The 19013-nt window shown below is 43.0% G+C and overlaps 1 protein-coding gene across 2 annotated transcripts in view; it reads right to left on the minus strand.

Moving 5' to 3' along the window:
- unc5ca (unc-5 netrin receptor Ca) overlaps nucleotides 1-17153 on the minus strand; it is a 267933-nt gene extending 250780 nt beyond the window's left edge. The window contains exons 1-4 of one of the 2 annotated variants that reach the window (XM_067439645.1): nucleotides 16678-17153; nucleotides 16431-16530; nucleotides 16243-16311; nucleotides 6811-6927 (exon numbers count right to left, since the gene is read on the minus strand). In XM_067439645.1, the coding sequence (XP_067295746.1) occupies nucleotides 6811-6820 (10 nt within the window). In that variant the 5' untranslated portion in view covers nucleotides 6821-6927; nucleotides 16243-16311; nucleotides 16431-16530; nucleotides 16678-17153. Of the gene's footprint in view, nucleotides 1-6810; nucleotides 6928-16242; nucleotides 16312-16430 lie in introns of both variants that reach the window. The other variant, XM_067439644.1, reaches the window with a different exon arrangement.
- Between the last annotated feature and the right edge of the window lie 1860 nt (nucleotides 17154-19013).

Raw genomic sequence — 19013 nt, forward strand, 5'->3', positions numbered from 1 at the left:
GTTGGTGGACAGCCATTTTCAGGTCTCTTCAGAGATGCTCAATTGGTTTGAAGTCAGGGCACGGGCTGGGCCATTCAAGAACAGTCACAGAGTTGTTGTGAAGCCACTCCTTCATTATTTTAGCTGTGAGCTTAGGGTCATTGTCTTGTTTGAAGGTGAACCTTCGGCCCAGTCTGAGGTCTTGAGCACTTTGGAGAAGTTTTTCATCCAGGACCGTCCATGCTTCACTGTTGGGACTGTATTGGACAGGTGATGAGCAGTGCCTGGTTCTCCACACATACCGCTTAGAATTAAGGCCAACAAGCCTCATCAGACCAGATAATCTTATTTCTCATCATCTTGGAGTCCTTCAGGTGTTAGCAATAGTTCGTTTTAGCAAACTTTCATGTGTCTGGAACCAAGGAGAGGCTTCTGTCAGGCCACTCTGCCATAAAGCCCCATCTGGTGGAGGGCTGCAGTGATGGTTGACTTTCTACAACTTTCTCCCATCTTAAGACTGCACCTCTGTTGCTTGTATAATGCATGTGTTACGAGCCCCTGCTCTTTCTCTTGTTTTCTCTTTCCTGTCTGAGGATAGCTACCAATTGGATGGGGGCCTCTGCCTATTAAAAAGCTGCTGGTGAAACTTCAGTTTTGGGGGCCAACCTCTATCATGACCCTGGTCTGATCTGTCCATTCTCTTTCTGTCTCTGTCATGTGTTTGTATTTTGGAGCACTTGCTTTGATAGTTCACCTTGTCACTGTAGCGTCTGGTCCCACCCCCTTGTTTTTCCATTCATTACCTCGTTATTGTTTCACTCTTTCCACCTGTTCTGTATCAATTTAGATCTTCACCCTCCTATTTAAGTCCCTCTTGTGTGTTGTCTTGTACCAGTTCGTTGTTTGGTGTGGCTGTGCAAGCACTCCTCTACCCTTGTTGTCTGGTATTCTGTCATTTTGGATTTCTGCCCTGTTTTTGTTAGGCCAAGCTGTTTGGACTGGTTGCCTTTGGGCCTTCATCTTTTAGTTTTGTTTTTCTCTGCTACGCTTCTGTTTTCTCTAGGTGGATTCCCTCTGCAATTGGCCCTGGTCTCGCTCTCTAACGCTGACCACGGATCACCTTCGCTGCCCTGCTTCATGTGCTATCTGAGCGCCGCCAGCCCCGCCTATTAAGTGCCTCCTGCTGTGCTTCTCCGCCTGGTTCAGGGTTGATGGTGTTAGCATTCATCGGCAGAAGGCTCTGACTCTTGTGTTGCCTTTTCGGGACTTTTCCCAGTTCCTGTCCAGATTATTGATAAGACTTTGGTGACTCCTGTGTTCTTCAGTTTCTATCTGGACTATTGTCAGCCCGTTTGAGTTGCACCTTTTTTTTCAATAAACTGTATTTTGGTGCCTGCAGACTGAGTCCGTGTCCCGATCTGACAACCTCAGGAAACCTGTTGTTTGGGATTTTGTAAGTTTGGGGTTCTGGTTTCTTTTGTACAGGATGGTGATTTTTGTTTGTTTAGTTATATTAGGCTAGAGGGAAAGCATAGGTAAGTACCTGGAAGATTCTTTTGTGTTTCTTGTGGAGTTAGGAAAGCATTAACTCAGAGTTGTAGTTTAGATTAGTTAGCTCACCAGTCCTTACTTTAAGTTTTGTATGTTTATATGTATGTTTTGTTAATTTGTTGTCAATAAATGTTATCTTTTTACTACCATGGCCTTTGCGATTCGGGTTTTGCTACCTTTCTGAATGGCTCTTACGTTGGTCCCTATTTTGGGGCGTAACAGCATGTCAATGGGGTCTAATTCTAATTTGTGTTCTTCTGAAGAAACAAACACACCTACATCTTGGATGTCCTGGGGGTAAGCAGATAAACATCACATTTTGATTTTTGGGTAAACTATCCCTTTAAGGATTATGGAGGCCACTTTGCCCTTAGGAACCTTAAGTGCAGCAGAATTTTTTTTATAACCTTGGCCAGATCTGTGCCTTGCCGCAATTCTGAGCTCTTAAGACAGATCCTTTGACCTCATGATTCTCATTTGCTCTGACATGCACTGTGAGCTGTAAGGTCATATATAGACAGTTGTGTGGCTTTCCTAATCAAGTCCAATCAGTATAATCAAACACAGCTGGGCTCAAATGAAGGTGTAGAACCATCTCAATGATGACCAGAAGAAATGAACAGCACCTGACTAGAATGAGTGTCACAGCAAAGGGCCTGAATAATTAGGACCATGTGATACTTCAGATACTACTTTATTTTTTAAATAAATCTGCAAAAAATGTCAACAATTCTGTTTTTCTGTCAATATGGGGTGCTATGAGTACATTACTGAGAAGAAAAAAAATATTTTAAATGATTTTAGCAAATGGCTGCAATATAACAAAGAATAAAATTCAAGGGGGTCAGAATACTTTCCGTACCCACTGTAGGCTAATAAATTTAAAGGCACATGTAATTTTAGAGTTAAACTGTTAATTTTAACGTTTTTGAAAATGAAAAAAGTCATTTTATAATTTACAATTATAATTTAAGTTTATTGCATTATTTTTAGTGTAATTTCTTCAAGTCTATTTGAGTTAAGCAACACGTGTCTAGACCCACTCATTGTCATAAATGTTGATGCCATTGAAATTATACAGCAGAGCGATGACATCTCAGTTCATTATCTAGTCTCTTGTATACTTCATTTAGCCAAGGCTGCAAAGCCATCTCCTTGTTACAAATGTGGTAGGACTATCACTTCTGCCACTAAAGTTTGCTTTATAAATAATCTTCCTGATCAATTTCATCTCCTCAGCATCCCAGATAGCTAAGAAGAACCCTTTGTTGCAACAGAAACTATTGACTCTCTCTTTTCGAGCACACTAATCATAGTTGCTCCTTTGCTCTTAAAAAAGATTAAAGAAAATAGTTCAACGCTGTGGTACAACGAGCACACTCGGGCCCTTAAAGGAGCAGCCAGAAAAAGAGAGCGTAGCTGGAAGAAAGAAAAAAAACTCTTTTTTTTTTTTTTTTTTGCATTTTGTGGAAAGAGCGCAATTGCATATAGAAAGGCCTTAAAAATGGACAGATCCATTTATTTTTTCCAACAAGAAAACCAACACAACCCAAGGTATTTGTTTGATACAGTGGCTAAATGAACAAAAAAATAAAGCTTCAACTTCTGATGACATCAAGGCTAGATTATTGTAATGCTCTACTGGGTGGTGGCCATGTTTGCTTAATAAACAAAGCTGATCCAAAACGCAGTATAGTTAGAGTTCTTACTAGAACCAGGAAGTATGACCATATTAGCTATTAACTCCCTAATCATGACATGACACGTGTCATGAATATGAAGGAGTTTTTATGCATGTTTATGACAACTGTCATTAAGTGTCATTCGCTTAATTATGTCATTTTTTATGCAATGATGACATTTCGGAGTTGTCTTTGTTATGACAACTTGACATAAACCAATACATCATAACCTGTCAGTGTCTTTGTCATGACAACTTGACATTACCAAGACAACATAACCTGTCATAAACATAACATAACAGATTATCAAATTTAAGACACTTACTTAGCTTATAGGGTTAACCTTAAACTGTTATGTGGTTGGTTTTGATGTTGACTGAGGCCATTATAATGTCATACATTTTTTTCAGTGGCAAAAGTTTAATTTGTCAGTAAAATGTAATTAGGTGTTAATACGCTGTCAAATTATTTTTTAATAACAGCATCATTAATATTTTTCAGTTCACAATGTTTTATTTTATTTTTTAAGTTTCCTCCACCAGCTTCAACAGAAGGTTAGATAATAGACAATTTCAAATGTCTTAAAAATATGAAAAGGAGTTCGAGAAATAAAATCAATCATTTAATTTTTAAGACCTGCCCTCTCACAGAACTGACTCTTAAAAACACAAGGCATGAATTTATACACAGGTGATCAACATCATATACATACCAACATATATATATATATCAACATCATATACACACATAAACAAACACAGAAAAATAACACTTTGTCAAATGACTTCACTTTATAAATTATCTTCCGATGTATAAAAATAAGAGAAATAGTCTTTAGAGCCCCACCCCGGGCTGAACAAGGAATGTTTGCGGCTAGAGCCTAGGCCGGAACATTATATATAGGGCCAACGTTTCCGCCCGAACCCCTTTTGACGGTGCACCAGCACACGGGACTCCACCATAACAAACGGAATGGTGAGAATAAACTCAAACTATTCATTAAAGAGTGAGCGAAAGTTTAAATAAAGTATATTAAACCCAAAATAACGTTGTTGTGAATTGTTTTTACTTACTGCAAACTAAATTGACATTAAACACCTAAACAAACTAACCTGACTGAGGCTCTGTCAACAACTGTTACAGCGTACACATTACCAGTGGTGCCACCATAGACATCATAGGTTTATATGTCTATGCCACGCTATCATTTTGAGTTATATTAATAGTTTTTAATGACTCTGTACGATTTCCTCTATGATGCCATATTTCAGGTCAAGCTAAATATTCATGACACTGTTATAAAATAATTTGACAGAGTATTGACACTTAATGACATGTTAATGACAAATTCAACTTGTACCACTGTAGTTTAGGTCAAGAAATATATTCATGACAATGTTAGGAAATAATTTGACACAGTATTGACACTTAATGACATGTTAATGACAAATTCAACTTTTACCACTGTAGTTTAGGTCAAGAAATATATTCATGACAATGTTATAAAATATTTTGACAGAGTATTGACACTTAATGACATGTAAATGACAAATTAAATTTATAAAAAAATCATGACATTATAATAGCCTAATGACAGCCAACGTCAAAACCAACCACATGACAGTTTATTATTAATAATAATAATAATAATAATAATAGATTTTATTTATAACACACTTTTCATTCCGAAGAATCTCAAAGTGAAACAAAGGGAAAAAATAACAATACATGAATAACAAGTAAAAATTACATCTCAACATCATGCCGGACGTTGATGACGCTAGCATGGAGCAAACTTCAGCCACCATGCAGTTCATGCCCGAGGGAGACCACCAGTGAGCAGCCGACACCCAGAAGAGAGAGCAGCCGCAGCGAGCAACATCAAATGTCCTTCAAACCAAAACCAACCACAAATTCAAACAAAAACAGAAGAGAAGCGGTGAAAAAACAACACCCTTTCAGTGGCTGCCACCAATCAGCAACAGTCCCAATAGTAGCTCTGTTAGACTAGTCACAAACATAAGAAAATAAAATAACATCTAAATTTAATAGTAAAGTTAACATGATTTGTGGGTGGAGAAGCGGCGAACAGACAATGCCAGCATCCTCTCCCCCACGTTGCCTAGCAACTAATGTAATGTAAACCCAAAAAGCTAAGTAGTTTCTTAAATTTAATAATTAATCTGCTATGTCATTTCATGTCTGTTTATGACAGGTTATGTTGTCTTGGTAATGTCAAGTTGTCATGACAAAGACACTGACAGGTTATGATGTATTGGTTTATGTCAAGTTGTCATAACAAAGACAACTCCGAAATGTCATCATTGCATTAAAAATGACACAATTAAGCGAATGACACTTAATGACAGTTGTCATAAACATGCATAAAAAATCCTTCATATTCATGACACGTGTCATGTCATGATTATGAAGGTGTCATGTCAGTCTTATGCACACCCCTTCAAGTAAAGTGTTACCCAAAGGGGTAAATGGTTTAGCTCCTCACTACTATTCTGTCCAGTTGATAATACCTACCATCATAAAAGTAATCCAAATGGCTCAAAAGGGTTTATAAAGGCCTCCTGAAGCAAAGCGATGCGTTTTTCCCGGTCAGAGGTCACTCTTCTGCTGGAACTAGACTCGCATATGGCCGCTACTGGAAGCCAGCGATGATAGTTTATAGACATAAATATGGATATTTTTCTAACAAAAATGCATCACTTCACTTCAGAAGGCCTTTATTAACCCCGTGGAGTCATAACGATTACTTTTATGATGGATGGATGTGCTTTTTTGGAGCTTCAAAAACTCAAAACTAAAAAAAAAATTATAAAACCCAAAGGAAAATCTCAAAAAACAGAACCAGTGGCACATTTTTTTTGTTTTTACCATATTTTTTATGGTAAAGGTTTAGCAATCATTGCTGATTTTTTTATTTTTACTGAATTTCACTTTTGTGTTTGAATATATATGCTAAATCAAAGATGGAGCCTTATGCTTCTGTTATACATTTATTCTGTGGTCATATATTGATATATTCCTCAGCTAATGCACTGGGAATGTTTTTAGCTCATAATGAGGAAGGAAGAGCGATCACAGAAGTGTCATTGCATCCAACTTCTGGAGTTAAGTGCCTTGCCGAAGGGCACAATAGTGGTGAGCGTGAGAACTCTGGAACAAACAGCTAAATCAAGCCCTTCTGGGTTCCCAACTGGGATTTGAAGAAGCAATCCTCCAACTACCAGTGATCTCTGCTGCCCCGGCCACTGGCGACAAAACGCTTCACAGAGATTACAAATTTTAGTCTGCACTCAGCAGCAAATTTTATGTCCTGTTTTTTATTCTCCACTTGCTTTGACCTCCAAAGTAATCCGGCAGCTTTTATAGAATAGGAGGAGGTGAAAGTGTTGCTGTTGTTTTTGTTTATTACTGTTGCTTTCGTGCAGTAAAAAGCTTTTGCAATAAAAGTTTTTCTTTCTGAACAACCTTCCAACTAACCTTCAGGTTTCCAAATCTGATTGGCTCAAGCAACTTGGCCTCAAATCTAATTGTTTGATTGTCCTTTGGAATCAATCTCCGATAATCATTGGAAACTGACCTGAATTCATGTGGTTGGATATACTGAGGTCCAGCGGTCCGCTGTCAGTCAACGACGTTGTTTTATTCACATTGTTTAATCCAGTCCAGCAAGTCAGCCAAGGTTCCTGGAAAAATCCTGGAACACAGAGATGGAAGCATTTCAGTCATTCAGTCAAAAAAAATTTCATGTTTGTTCTAATCCAAGCTTTTGGATAAACTAATTACCCTATGTGGCAAGGGGGGCGTGGTTCAGCGAGGTCTGCAGCGGGAGAGAGAGAGTTCGGTCGGTTGATGCCAAACACACCCAGAGACTGAGTTACCGGAAGCCGGAAGTGCCGACCCGGAAGTGATCGTGTGTTTATATGAATCCACACCGCAGTGTGTGTTAATGAAAGTTTTGAGTTAATAAACAAGCATCAACCGTCTAGCCGACCCGTGTCCTCTTCCTTCCTCATACTATCGAACTTTGCTACACTGGTGCCGAAACCCGGGAAGGAAGTAGGACAGCGCCGCCGCCATGACAACGCCCTCCGCCTCGCCATTTGCGGATGTCATCAACTCCCTCGCGGTCCTCCACCAAGAACACCACCAGGCGTTGCTGGACCTTCGGACCGAACAGGAGCGCCGCTTCGAGGCGATCGTCCAAGGCCAGCAAGAGGACCGCGAGCGGTTCCGGAGCTGGATGGACCGGGAGGTTCGCGCCGAGGCCGCCGGGCGGGCCAGCGCACCGGTTCACGTGCCCCTCCAGAAGATGGGGCCGGAAGACGACCCGGAGGCCTTCGTGGATCTATTCCAGAAGGCCGCGGAGGCCTGCGGGTGGCCCCGGGCACAGTGGCCGGTGCGCCTCATCCCCCTACTATCCGGAGAAGCCCAGGCGGCCGCGCAACAACTACCGGTCGCGAACCTCCTGGACTACGACGACCTGAAGAGGGCCATCCTTCAGCGGGTCGGCCGGACCCCGGAACAACACCGACAGCGTTTCCGTTCCCTGGAGTGGGGTGAGTCCGGTCGACCCTTCGCATTGGCCCAACAGCTCCGGGACGAGGGCCGCAGATGGCTTCTGGCCGGCGGCAGCGACGTGGACCACGTTGTCGATCTGGTGGTGCTGGAGCAATTTATCACTCGGCTCCCCAGGAAGACCGCCGAGTGGGTCCAGTGCCACCGGCCCACGTCGCTGGAGACGGCCATCAACTTGGCGGAGGACCACCTGGTGGCGTGCCCGGGGGTCGGCGAACCCCCATTAACTTCTCCCTCTCTCTCTCCCCCCTCTCTCTCTCTCTCTCGCCCTGTCCCTCTCCCCAGGTCCCGCCCTCCAGGCCCTCCTCGCGTCCCCCCCAGAGGCCGGGGTGGGATGGGCCTTGGACCGTCTGGGAGTTCGCGGGCCCCGCCCAGGGGGGCGGGGCCGCTGGGGGCTGGTAGTGACAATGGCTCTGGTTCCGCCCCCTTTCCGCGCTCATCCTCCAACCCACTCCCCGCCGCCGGGGCGGCGGGTAGGCCTGGGCTGGCCTGCTGGCGGTGCGGCGATCCGGATCATTTTGTGGACCGGTGTCCGATGATGGACATCGGAACAATGATCCGGATCCCGAACGTCCAGCGGACCACCCCCGATCAGGCAGGAGAGTACCAAATTCCTGTGAGTATCAAGGGGGGTACTTATCAGGCCTTGGTGGATTCAGGATGTAACCAAACCTCGATCCATCAAAGCCTGATGCAACCTGGGGCATTGGATACAAGCCGCATGGTTAAGGTGCGGTGTGTGCACGGGGATGTGGTGGAATACCCGGTTGTCCCGGTCACGATACAGTTTCGGGGGAAAAAGCATAGTATAGAGGTGGCGGTTAGTCCACACCTCCGGCATCCGCTAATTCTGGGGACAAATTGGCCCGCCTTTTCGGCGTTATTGGGGTCGTTATGCGCGGATGCCGCTTGGGAGAAGAAGGCGAGGAGGGGGGCGGCGCGAGTGCAGCTTGGGGAGACTGAGACGGGACCCTTGGGGACAGCTTCAGCGGAACCGAGCGGGATCGAGAGACTGATTCTCTCGGACCGCGATGACTTTCCGCTGGAGCAGTCACAAGATGAGACCCTCAAAAATGCCTTCCAACAGGTCCGATCGATTGACGGTCAGTCTCTCCAACCTGCCTTGCCTGTCTCGTATCCATATTTTGCCATAATCAAGGATCGGTTGTATCGAGTGACCCAAGACACTCAGACAAAGGTAGATACAACCCAGCTGTTAGTACCAAAGAGCCGCCGGGAAATGCTTTTCCAGGCGGCTCATTCTAACCCAATGGCGGGCCACCTGGGACAGGCGGCCACGCTGAATCGTTTAATGACCCGATTTTTTTGGCCAGGCATTCATGACAATGTGCGCAGGTGGTGCGCGTCTTGTCCGGAATGTCAGTTGATGAATCCACTGGCCGCCCCAAAAGCGCCATTGCGCCCCCTTCCATTAATGCAGGTCCCCTTCGAGAGAATTGCGATGGACCTCATCGGGCCATTAGAGCGATCCGCACGCGGGCATCGTTTTGCGCTAGTTATCGTGGACTACGCAACACGATATCCGGAAGCAGTGGCTCTCCGCAACATCTCGGCGAAGAGTGTTGCGGACGCCCTGTTTCGTTTAATCTCCCGGGTGGGGATTCCGAAGGAAATCCTCACTGATCAAGGCACGGCGTTTATGTCACGCACGTTAAGCGAATTGTACGGATTATTGGGCATTAAATCCATTCGAACCAGCGTCTATCACCCACAAACAGACGGCTTGGTCGAACGATTTAATCGCACTCTTAAATCCATGATCCGTAAATTCGTACAGGAAGACACCAAAAATTGGGATCGGTGGTTAGAACCCCTCTTATTTGCTGTGCGAGAGGTCCCGCAAGCCTCCACGGGGTTTTCCCCCTTCGAGCTTCTCTACGGTCGGCAGCCACGGGGGGTGCTGGACGTCCTACGAGAAACTTGGGAGGAGGGGCCTTCTTTGGCCAAAAACGAAATTCAGTACGTCATGGACTTGCGAACAAAACTCCACACCTTGGGGCGGCTATCTAGGGAGAATTTGTTGCAAGCCCAGGACCGCCAGAGCCGGTCATATAACAGGGGTACTAAACTACGCAAATTCACACCGGGAGAGAAAGTGCTCGTTCTACTCCCGACGTCGAGCTCAAAATTAATGTCAAAGTGGCAGGGGCCGTTTGAGGTCGCACAACAGATAGGAGAGCTCGATTATGAAGTGATACGATCTGATAGGAACGGGGCACATCAAATATACCACCTCAACCTGCTAAAAAAATGGAATGAGGTGGAATCAGTGTTGTTGGCAACGGTGATCGGGGGAGAGGATGATCTCGGGCCAGAGGCGAGCATTAAAGCGCAATCAGTCGCGCTGGCCCCTGGGGGAGATCACCTCTCACCGTTACAACTCACTGATTTATCGAAATTGCAGGCGGAGTTCGCTGACGTGTTCTCGCCCCTACCGGGACGTACCGACTTGATTCAGCACCATATCGAGACCGAGCCGGGCGTGGTAGTTCGCAGCCGGCCGTATCGCTTGCCTGAACACAAGAAAAAAGTAGTTCAGGAAGAATTAGGCGCAATGCTCGACATGGAAGTAATCGAGGAGTCCAACAGTGACTGGGCGAGCCCGATAGTTTTGGTCCCCAAAACAGACGGCTCGGTCAGGTTCTGTGTGGACTACCGCAAGGTGAACGCTGTGTCGAAATTCGACGCGTATCCAATGCCGCGGGTTGACGAGTTGCTTGATCGGTTAGGCACGGCTCGATTTTATTCGACACTGGACTTAACAAAGGGCTATTGGCAGATCCCCTTGTCTCCATTGTCCAAAGAAAAAACAGCTTTCACCACGCCGTTTGGATTACACCAATTTGTCACGCTTCCTTTCGGCTTGTTCGGGGCGCCCGCAACCTTCCAGCGACTCATGGATAGGATTTTGCGTCCCCATGCTGCATATGCTGCTGCGTATCTGGATGACATAGTGATTTATAGTCACGATTGGCAGCGGCATATGCAGCATGTGAGGGCGGTCCTGAGGTCGCTGAGGGGAGCGGGGCTCACGGCCAATCCAAAGAAGTGTGCGATTGGGCGGGTGGAAGTAAGGTATCTGGGCTTCCACTTGGGTCATGGGCAGGTGCGTCCCCAAATTGATAAGACTGCCGCAATTGCAACCTGTCCGAGGCCCAAGACCAAAAAGGAGGTAAGACAGTTCTTGGGGCTGGTGGGATATTATAGACGGTTTATACCAAATTATTCGGACCCCACCAGCCCTTTGACTGATCTTACTAGAAAGGGGCTACCAGATACGGTCCAGTGGACGGAGCTGTGTCAACAGGCTTTTACCCAAGTGAAGGCTGCTCTATGTGGCGGGCCGCTTTTACACTCCCCTGACTTTTCTCTCCCTTTCTTGTTGCAGACTGACGCGTCGGACAGGGGGCTGGGCACAGTCCTGGCCCAGGAGGTGGAGGGGGGAGAGCGGCCGGTGCTGTACATTAGCCGTAAGCTCTCCAAGAGGGAAGCTAAGTACAGCACCATAGAGAAGGAGTGTTTGGCCATCAGATGGGCCGTTCTCACTCTCCGCTATTACCTCCTGGGGTGGGAGTTCACTCTCTGTTCGGACCACGCTCCTCTCCAATGGCTCCACCGCATGAAGGATACCAACGCGCGGATCACCCATTGGTATCTAGCTCTTCAGCCGTTTAAGTTCAAGGTGGTCCACAGGCCGGGTGCTCAGATGGCTGTGGCCGATTTCCTCTCCAGAAATGGGGGGGGGGGGGGAGTTGGGGGGCTGCAGGCCGGACGGCTCCCCGGCCTGAGTCGGGCGGTGGGGGTATGTGGCAAGGGGGGCGTGGTTCAGCGAGGTCTGCAGCGGGAGAGAGAGAGTTCGGTCGGTTGATGCCAAACACACCCAGAGACTGAGTTACCGGAAGCCGGAAGTGCCGACCCGGAAGTGATCGTGTGTTTATATGAATCCACACCGCAGTGTGTGTTAATGAAAGTTTTGAGTTAATAAACAAGCATCAACCGTCTAGCCGACCCGTGTCCTCTTCCTTCCTCATACTATCGAACTTTGCTACACCCTAATATATCTGAAATCCATAAATATCAACATCTACTAAAATCTAAAGTCACTACAGAAAATTATATATATATTAAAAATTCTTATCATTTATGAATAATATTTTTATTATAACATTTTAATCATTTATTTTAAAAGATATTTTTATCAAAAGTAAATATTACAAAATATATGTAGCCTGGATGCCAGCCGAACTCAGCCCCGCCCACAACATTTGAGCTCGGGCAGTTCGGTCTGGACTCGATCCATAGAGGAGTGATTATGCCTGAACAGAAACTGTTCGGACCAATGAAATCATCAGGGCGGGCTTTAGACGATGACGGACAGATGATCAACAGTAACATAATCATGCACGTCATCAAAGGGGCTTGGATTATATTTGATCAAATCCTAAACGGAGAGCTTGTTTGTATCTGCATTCACCTTCACGATTTCTCTCTGAAATGATGATCATGTTGGGTAAGTACTCTGTGTATTCTTACGTTCTTTTTTATTATTTTTACAACACTGGCAAAGATCGTTTATTCCAGTGTGGGTGCCGACAGGGTTGCCATGCATTTACAACAAAACGCATCAATTACTAGCCCTAAACAATAGCTTCTCGGGGGGGTTCTCCAGAAAAAAAAGGCGTTTGGGGGGTAAAATGTGTTATTTTGGCAAGGTTGCCTGCTAAAATTTGCACTCATGGGTCTATATATATCACATAATAGTCGCTTCATAAAGCGGACATGGAAAGCAACCAGTGAAAAAAAAAGCAGACTTGGCAACACAGTGCAGTTGAGCTCTGTTGACATTTGACAACTAACGTTATGCGTTGCTCCTTTGCTCTGATTGGTTGTTGGTCTATCCAATTGATGCCTTTCCTGGTTCGGTTGAAACACGCCCCATAATCACAGCCCAATGGAGCATCAGACTCATATTCTGACTAGAATTGAGTATGACCACGTCAGGCTATAATATATGGGTTATATTTAAGATTTCACATTCTGCTCAGTTATTGGGATTTTTACGCACAACCATTTCTAGGGTTTACAAAGAATTGTGTGAAAAGGGAAAAACATCCAGTATGCGGCAGTCCTGTGGGCGAAAATGCCTTGTTGATGCTAGAGGTCAGAGGAGAACGGGCCTACTGATTCAAGCTGATAGAAGAGCAACTTTGATTGAAATAACCACTCGTTACAACCGAGGTATGCAGCAAAGCATTTGTGAAGCCACAACACGCACAACCTTGAGGCGGATGTGCTACAACAGCAGAAGACCCCACCGGGTACCACTCATCTCCACTACAAATAGGAAAAAGAGGCTACAATTTGCACAAGCTCCCCAAAATTGGACAGTAGAAAACTGGAAAAATATTGCCTGGTCTGATGAGTCTCAATTTCTGTTGAGACATTCAGATGGTAGAGTCAGAATTTGGCATAAACAGAATGAGAACATGGATCCATCATGCCTTGTTGCCACTGTGCAGGCTGGTGGTGGTGGTGTAATGGTGTGGGGGATGTTTTCTTGGCACACTTTAGGCCTCTTGGTGCCAATTGGGCACCTTTTAAATGCCACAGCCTACCTGAGCATTGTTTCTGACCATGTCCATCCCTTTATGACCACCATGTACCCATCCTCTGATGGCTACTTCCAGCAGAATAATGCACCATGTCACAAAGCTTGAATCATTTTAAATTGGTTTCTTGAACATGACAATGAGTTGACTGTACTAAAATGGCCCCCACAGTCACCAGATCTCCACCCAATAGAGCATCTTTGGGATGTGGTGGAACGGGAGCTTCGTGCCCTGGATGTGCATCCCACAAATCTCCATCAACTGCAAGATGCTCTCCTATCAATATGGGCCAACATTTCTAAAGAATGCTTTCAGCACGTTGTTGAATCAATGCCACGTATTAAGACAGTTCTGAAGGCGAAAGCGGGTCAAACACAGTATTAGTATGCTGTTCCTAATAATCCTTTAGGTGTGTATATATATATATATATATATATATATATATATATATATATATATATATTTATTTATATATATATATATATATATATATATATATATATATATATATATATATATATATATATATATATTTATTTATATGGGATATCCATCTGATCCACTCTTACAATGTAGTTATCAGTACAATGACTATTATGAGTGAGTGAGTGAGTGAGTGAGTGAGTGAGTGTGTGTGTGTGTGTGTGTGAGTGTGTCTGTGTTAAGGCAGTTCTGAAGGCGAAAGCGGGTCAAACACAGTATTAGTATGCTGTTCCTAATAATCCTTTAGGTGTATATATATATATATATATATATATATATATATATATATATATATATATATATATATATATATATATATATATACTTAATGAGTTACATCATTTTATGTAAATTACCTGTACATAAATAACATGCTGTATACAATGACATATATATATATATTTATTTATATGGGATATCCATCTGATCCACTCTTACAATGTAGTTATCAGTACAATGACTATTATGAGTGAGTGAGTGAGTGAGTGAGTGAGTGAGTGAGTGAGTGTGTGTGTGTGTGTGTGTGTGTGTGTGTGTTAGTTGCTTTAGTCATCATTCACTTAATCAGAAAATACTTTAGACGTTGAGAGCAAGACGAGGAAACAAGAAAGGACAAATAAAATCAATTGTGCTGCCCTCCCTTTGTGGCGCCGTCTCTCAACACTGCAGCATTTATTAGAACCAATCACTGCTCATTTGTGCGCTCAGACATATGTATGTGTGTGTGTGTGTGTGTGTGTGTGTTTGCACATCTGTCAAGAAGTTCGATATACCCCAGGCAGATGTGGTAGGAATTATGGGCGTGAATATGCATTATTTAGTTTATTTGGTCATTTGTCTGTTGTATCGATCTGTGTGTTTTTAAAAGCTATACAATCAGACAGCGGGAGTGCAACATGTTTGCATTTTCCAGATGTTTCATTACCTCTCTTATTAGTGTTAAATCACCACAGCTGTTCAATTACTCTCAGATAAACAGTGAATGGTAGGCGATATTATCTGTTGTCCGCCGTCTTACTCTACATTTTAAATTCAATTCCTTTTCCCAAAACTTTTAATGCAAGAAACTTTGCACTAGAATCACTTTTGCCAAACATATACATCACACATGGGAAAAATTAATTATTTACTCTACAGATTGAAACAACTTGAGGAATAATCATGCAAACAACACTTTATTATGAACATTGTCATTAAAGCTGGCAGCATGTTCCATTAATGGAGAATGTTTCTTTATATTCCTTCATGGTTGTTTGTGCCAGACGGTCTGGTCTGAGTGTTTCAGAACTGCTGATCTACTGGTGTTTTCACACACAACCATCTCTAGGGTTTACAGAGAATGGTCCAAAAAGAGGAAATGAGCGGCAGTTCTGTGGGTGAAAATGCCTTGTTGATGTCAGAGGTCAGAGGAGAATGGCCAGACTGGTTCAGCTGTCAAATAAGCACTCGTTACAACCGAGATCTGCAGAAGAGAATCTCTGAACACACAACACGTCCAACATTGAAGCAGAAAACACACACACCAGTGTCACTCCTGTCAGCTGAGAACAGCAAACTGAGGCTACAATTCACACAGGCTCACCAAAACAACAGAAGATTGGAAAAACATTGCCTGGTCTGATGAGTCTCAATTTCTGCTGCAACATATAGGTGGAAGGGTCGGAATTTGCTGTAAACAACATTAAAAAATGGATTAATCCGGTCTTGTATCAGAGGTTCAAGCTGCTGTTGCTGTAATGGTGTGAGGGATATTTTCTTAGCACACTTTTTCGTTTAAACGCCACAGTCACGCTGTGAGTGTGTGTTAGAAATCAGGAATAGTGAGAGAACATTGTGCTCTGTATGTTTTTCATCTTCAAACCAAAATTGGGTCTCCAGCCAACAAAGTTTAAATCCCGTCTGGCTAGTGCGCTTCCCATAATGTTCACGCATTAGGTCAGTAGGAGGAGAGTAGACGTCTTTTGTGGCTGTTTGAACACACTCGCCCACATGAGCTTTTACACTATAAAAGCAATCCTGTCGAATGCGTTTTCCTCTGGAAGTGGTCGAAAGTGGACAAGCTCAAAAGGTTTTAGGCCCTGTTTACACCTGTATTGAGTGTCGTCCACTTTAGTGTCGGCAATCTACCAAAATGCATCTTATTACCAGGTGTAAACAAGACCTAAGCTGTAAAATGAATGTGGAGCAGCTCAGATATTAGAAGGATTTGCCTCTTTAATTATTGTTGCCAATGTGAGGTGACATAAGCAAGGACAATGACTGTTGGTGATGTGATGTGGGTGTGCCCACCCACTGCTATTAACAGGTAAGAAAAATCTTACCTTATGCAAATGAGTGGTGATGCAATGCAGAGACACTTTAGATCATGTGATCACGTCTCCTGTGAGATGCTGTAGTGAGGAGACGAGAGATGAAGAGAAGTTCAAAGTAACAAAGAAATAATGCATGTAAAAACCAAATTATGTAATTCAGAAACTAAATTCATTATACTTGAATATTAGCATATTACCAGAAAGCAGATCCTGTGTATCTCAAGGTCATCTCTTCATTCAGCTCTCCTTCATTGTTTTCCAAGAGATGTGCTAGTGTGTGAAATGAACATCTTCCACCTGTGTGATACAAGACAACTCCAACTGAGAAACAACAGCCTCATCTGATTAATAAACAAAAGTGCAGCTCCTTTCTCAAGAATATCATTTGTAAATAAGAAGCTCAGTTTCTCAGAAATAATGACAGACAGACTTTGAACCTCTCACCTCTTTGTATTTTACTTTCAAATCTTTCTTTTTCCGTCTGTGTTATTGTTGAAGTACTTGATTCGTGTTCACATCTTGTCGTTGTTCTCTAATCCACCGTGAGCGCCTCCATCTGTGTCTTGTTTGTTAATTAGTTAGTGTGCATGTTTACCCACCGTTCTGTTACCTTGTCTGGTGCCAATTTTCACCTTGATTTTGTCGGCGTGGAAACAGAATCGTTAAGCTGAATCAGAAATATCACATTTATTAGATGTTTCCAAAACAGTCATATGAAATCAGGGAAGAGATGTAGGCCTATACCACCTCCTAGAAGATAACAGCAGAACGGAGCATACATGCAAAGTGTGTATCTAGTACTAATTTAACAAGTCACAGCGGGTTAGGTAACAAAGAGATGTGATTTCAGAATCACACATTCAGAAAGGAAGTATTGGCGGCCTTTCAATTCATGGGTGTGTATTTGAATTGTATTGACGCAAAGGAATGGACATTCGAATTTGACAGGAAAAAGAATTTAAAGGAACAATATGTAAGAAATGTATTTCAATAAATCATAAAATGGCCCTGATATGTCACTAGACATTAAAGGTAGGATAGGTAGGAATTGGTTAAACAACTTTTTTTTCCAAATTTGTTTAAACTTTCTTTATATATCAATACATAATTGAAATGTAAGTACTCTGAAAAAGAAAGTATAAAAAATGGGTGTCTGTAGACCTCTCACGACTGTTTTAAAGACAGCTCATTATTTCCATTCACTCCACCCTTCTGGGCTCTTTCCAAAGCCACGCCCCCAAAATACATGAACGCGCCTCACCGACCAATCAGTTGGAAGACGCATTATTTACCTCAGACTAGCAGTGTGCATGTAGTCACATCATGTCAGAATCACATGTAATAAAACATCGAACTTTATCAGTATGAATATAAACAAATAAGATGTCTTTTAGTACTCACTATCAAGCTAGAATACCGATACTGGTAAAGTTTAAAATATATTTTTGTTTGATTTGGTAACGAGCTAGTTATATTTATAAGGCAAAGAAAATGGGTAGCATCATGTTTTACCAATAACATCAGTTATACTGTGATGAAGATGAATTTCGTGTAAGATTCATAACATATACTGTGTTTTACATGTAAGAGTTTCCATGATGAAAGCATTGTTGATTAGTAGCAGCTAAAGCTAACTTAGCTCTAAAAACAGTTCCTGGATGTGGTGTAGCCTACTGGCTTTTACACATGCATTTTGTTATCTAAAGTTACATTTTGCGAAATTCAACACAACAGCGATCAACTTGAGCTAAACATATTGAGTATTTATCATCTCTACTAACGGCTAAGTGTATAATATTGTAACTTTATGCTGAGTAATGTTATGTCTATAGACCCTTTTACTGTTTGTACACAATGATGACGTAGCAACGTATGCGCGCGCATTTTGGCAACAAACTGTGGCGAGAATCAGCAGCATGTCAAGCTACGTGAGCGGATTAAGCAACACAAACCGAGAAAGTTGTTTTAAAAAGTTGACTTTATCAAATGGTATTCGGCTACCAGATCCGTGTACTATAGTGGAGTGGATAGAAGACGTTAGCAGATGGCCAGATATAACTTAGTGGTCGGATATATACGTATTTAGTTGAGAAACCGAGCGTGTACACCCGAGACAAGCATATTAATCACTGGATGCTTATGAATACGTGGTCTGTGGGCATGTACAGAATGTCCAATACTATTTTCTACATTTATTCTTATTCTTCACACAGACTTAATTTTGTAATGCTATAATACTTTAATAGAAACTATGTTGCTTGCATACATTTCTCAGATGGTTATTTTGCAATTAAACTATTAATAAAATCATTACAAATGAAATTGATAAGTACTGTGATTATTGATATGATAATCTGGGGGTGGGGGGTACATTATACACACCAGTGGCAGCCAATGTTGGGAGGTTTATTATAAAGCATTAAGTTTCAAGTGCAGTAAATGTTTTACAAATATAATTTTTTTATGCAAGCATTTTTATGTCCTCGTTCCAATCAATGCATTATTCGCCTGCAGCCACAGGTACCTATGCCGGTTCTTCTCAAACGGCCGTGATCCTGACCTGTCGGAATCCTATAAAACTTAAGCCCATTGGTGGAATAGCGATTAGTGCAACTGAAAACGCAACAGCCAGACATTTTGATGCTGGGAAACCGTTTTGATAAACTTTCGGAGTTGCTAACATGTCAGAACCACTGGGGAACAACACCACTTCCGTTGCCAAACTGCGCGAGCAACTCTTTGATCACGTGGGCTGTAAAAGGGTCTATATTAGGCAGCTT

The sequence above is a fragment of the Pseudorasbora parva genome, chromosome 3 (genome assembly GCF_024679245.1).
Source record: "Pseudorasbora parva isolate DD20220531a chromosome 3, ASM2467924v1, whole genome shotgun sequence".
Taxonomy (NCBI): Eukaryota; Metazoa; Chordata; class Actinopteri; order Cypriniformes; family Gobionidae; genus Pseudorasbora; species Pseudorasbora parva.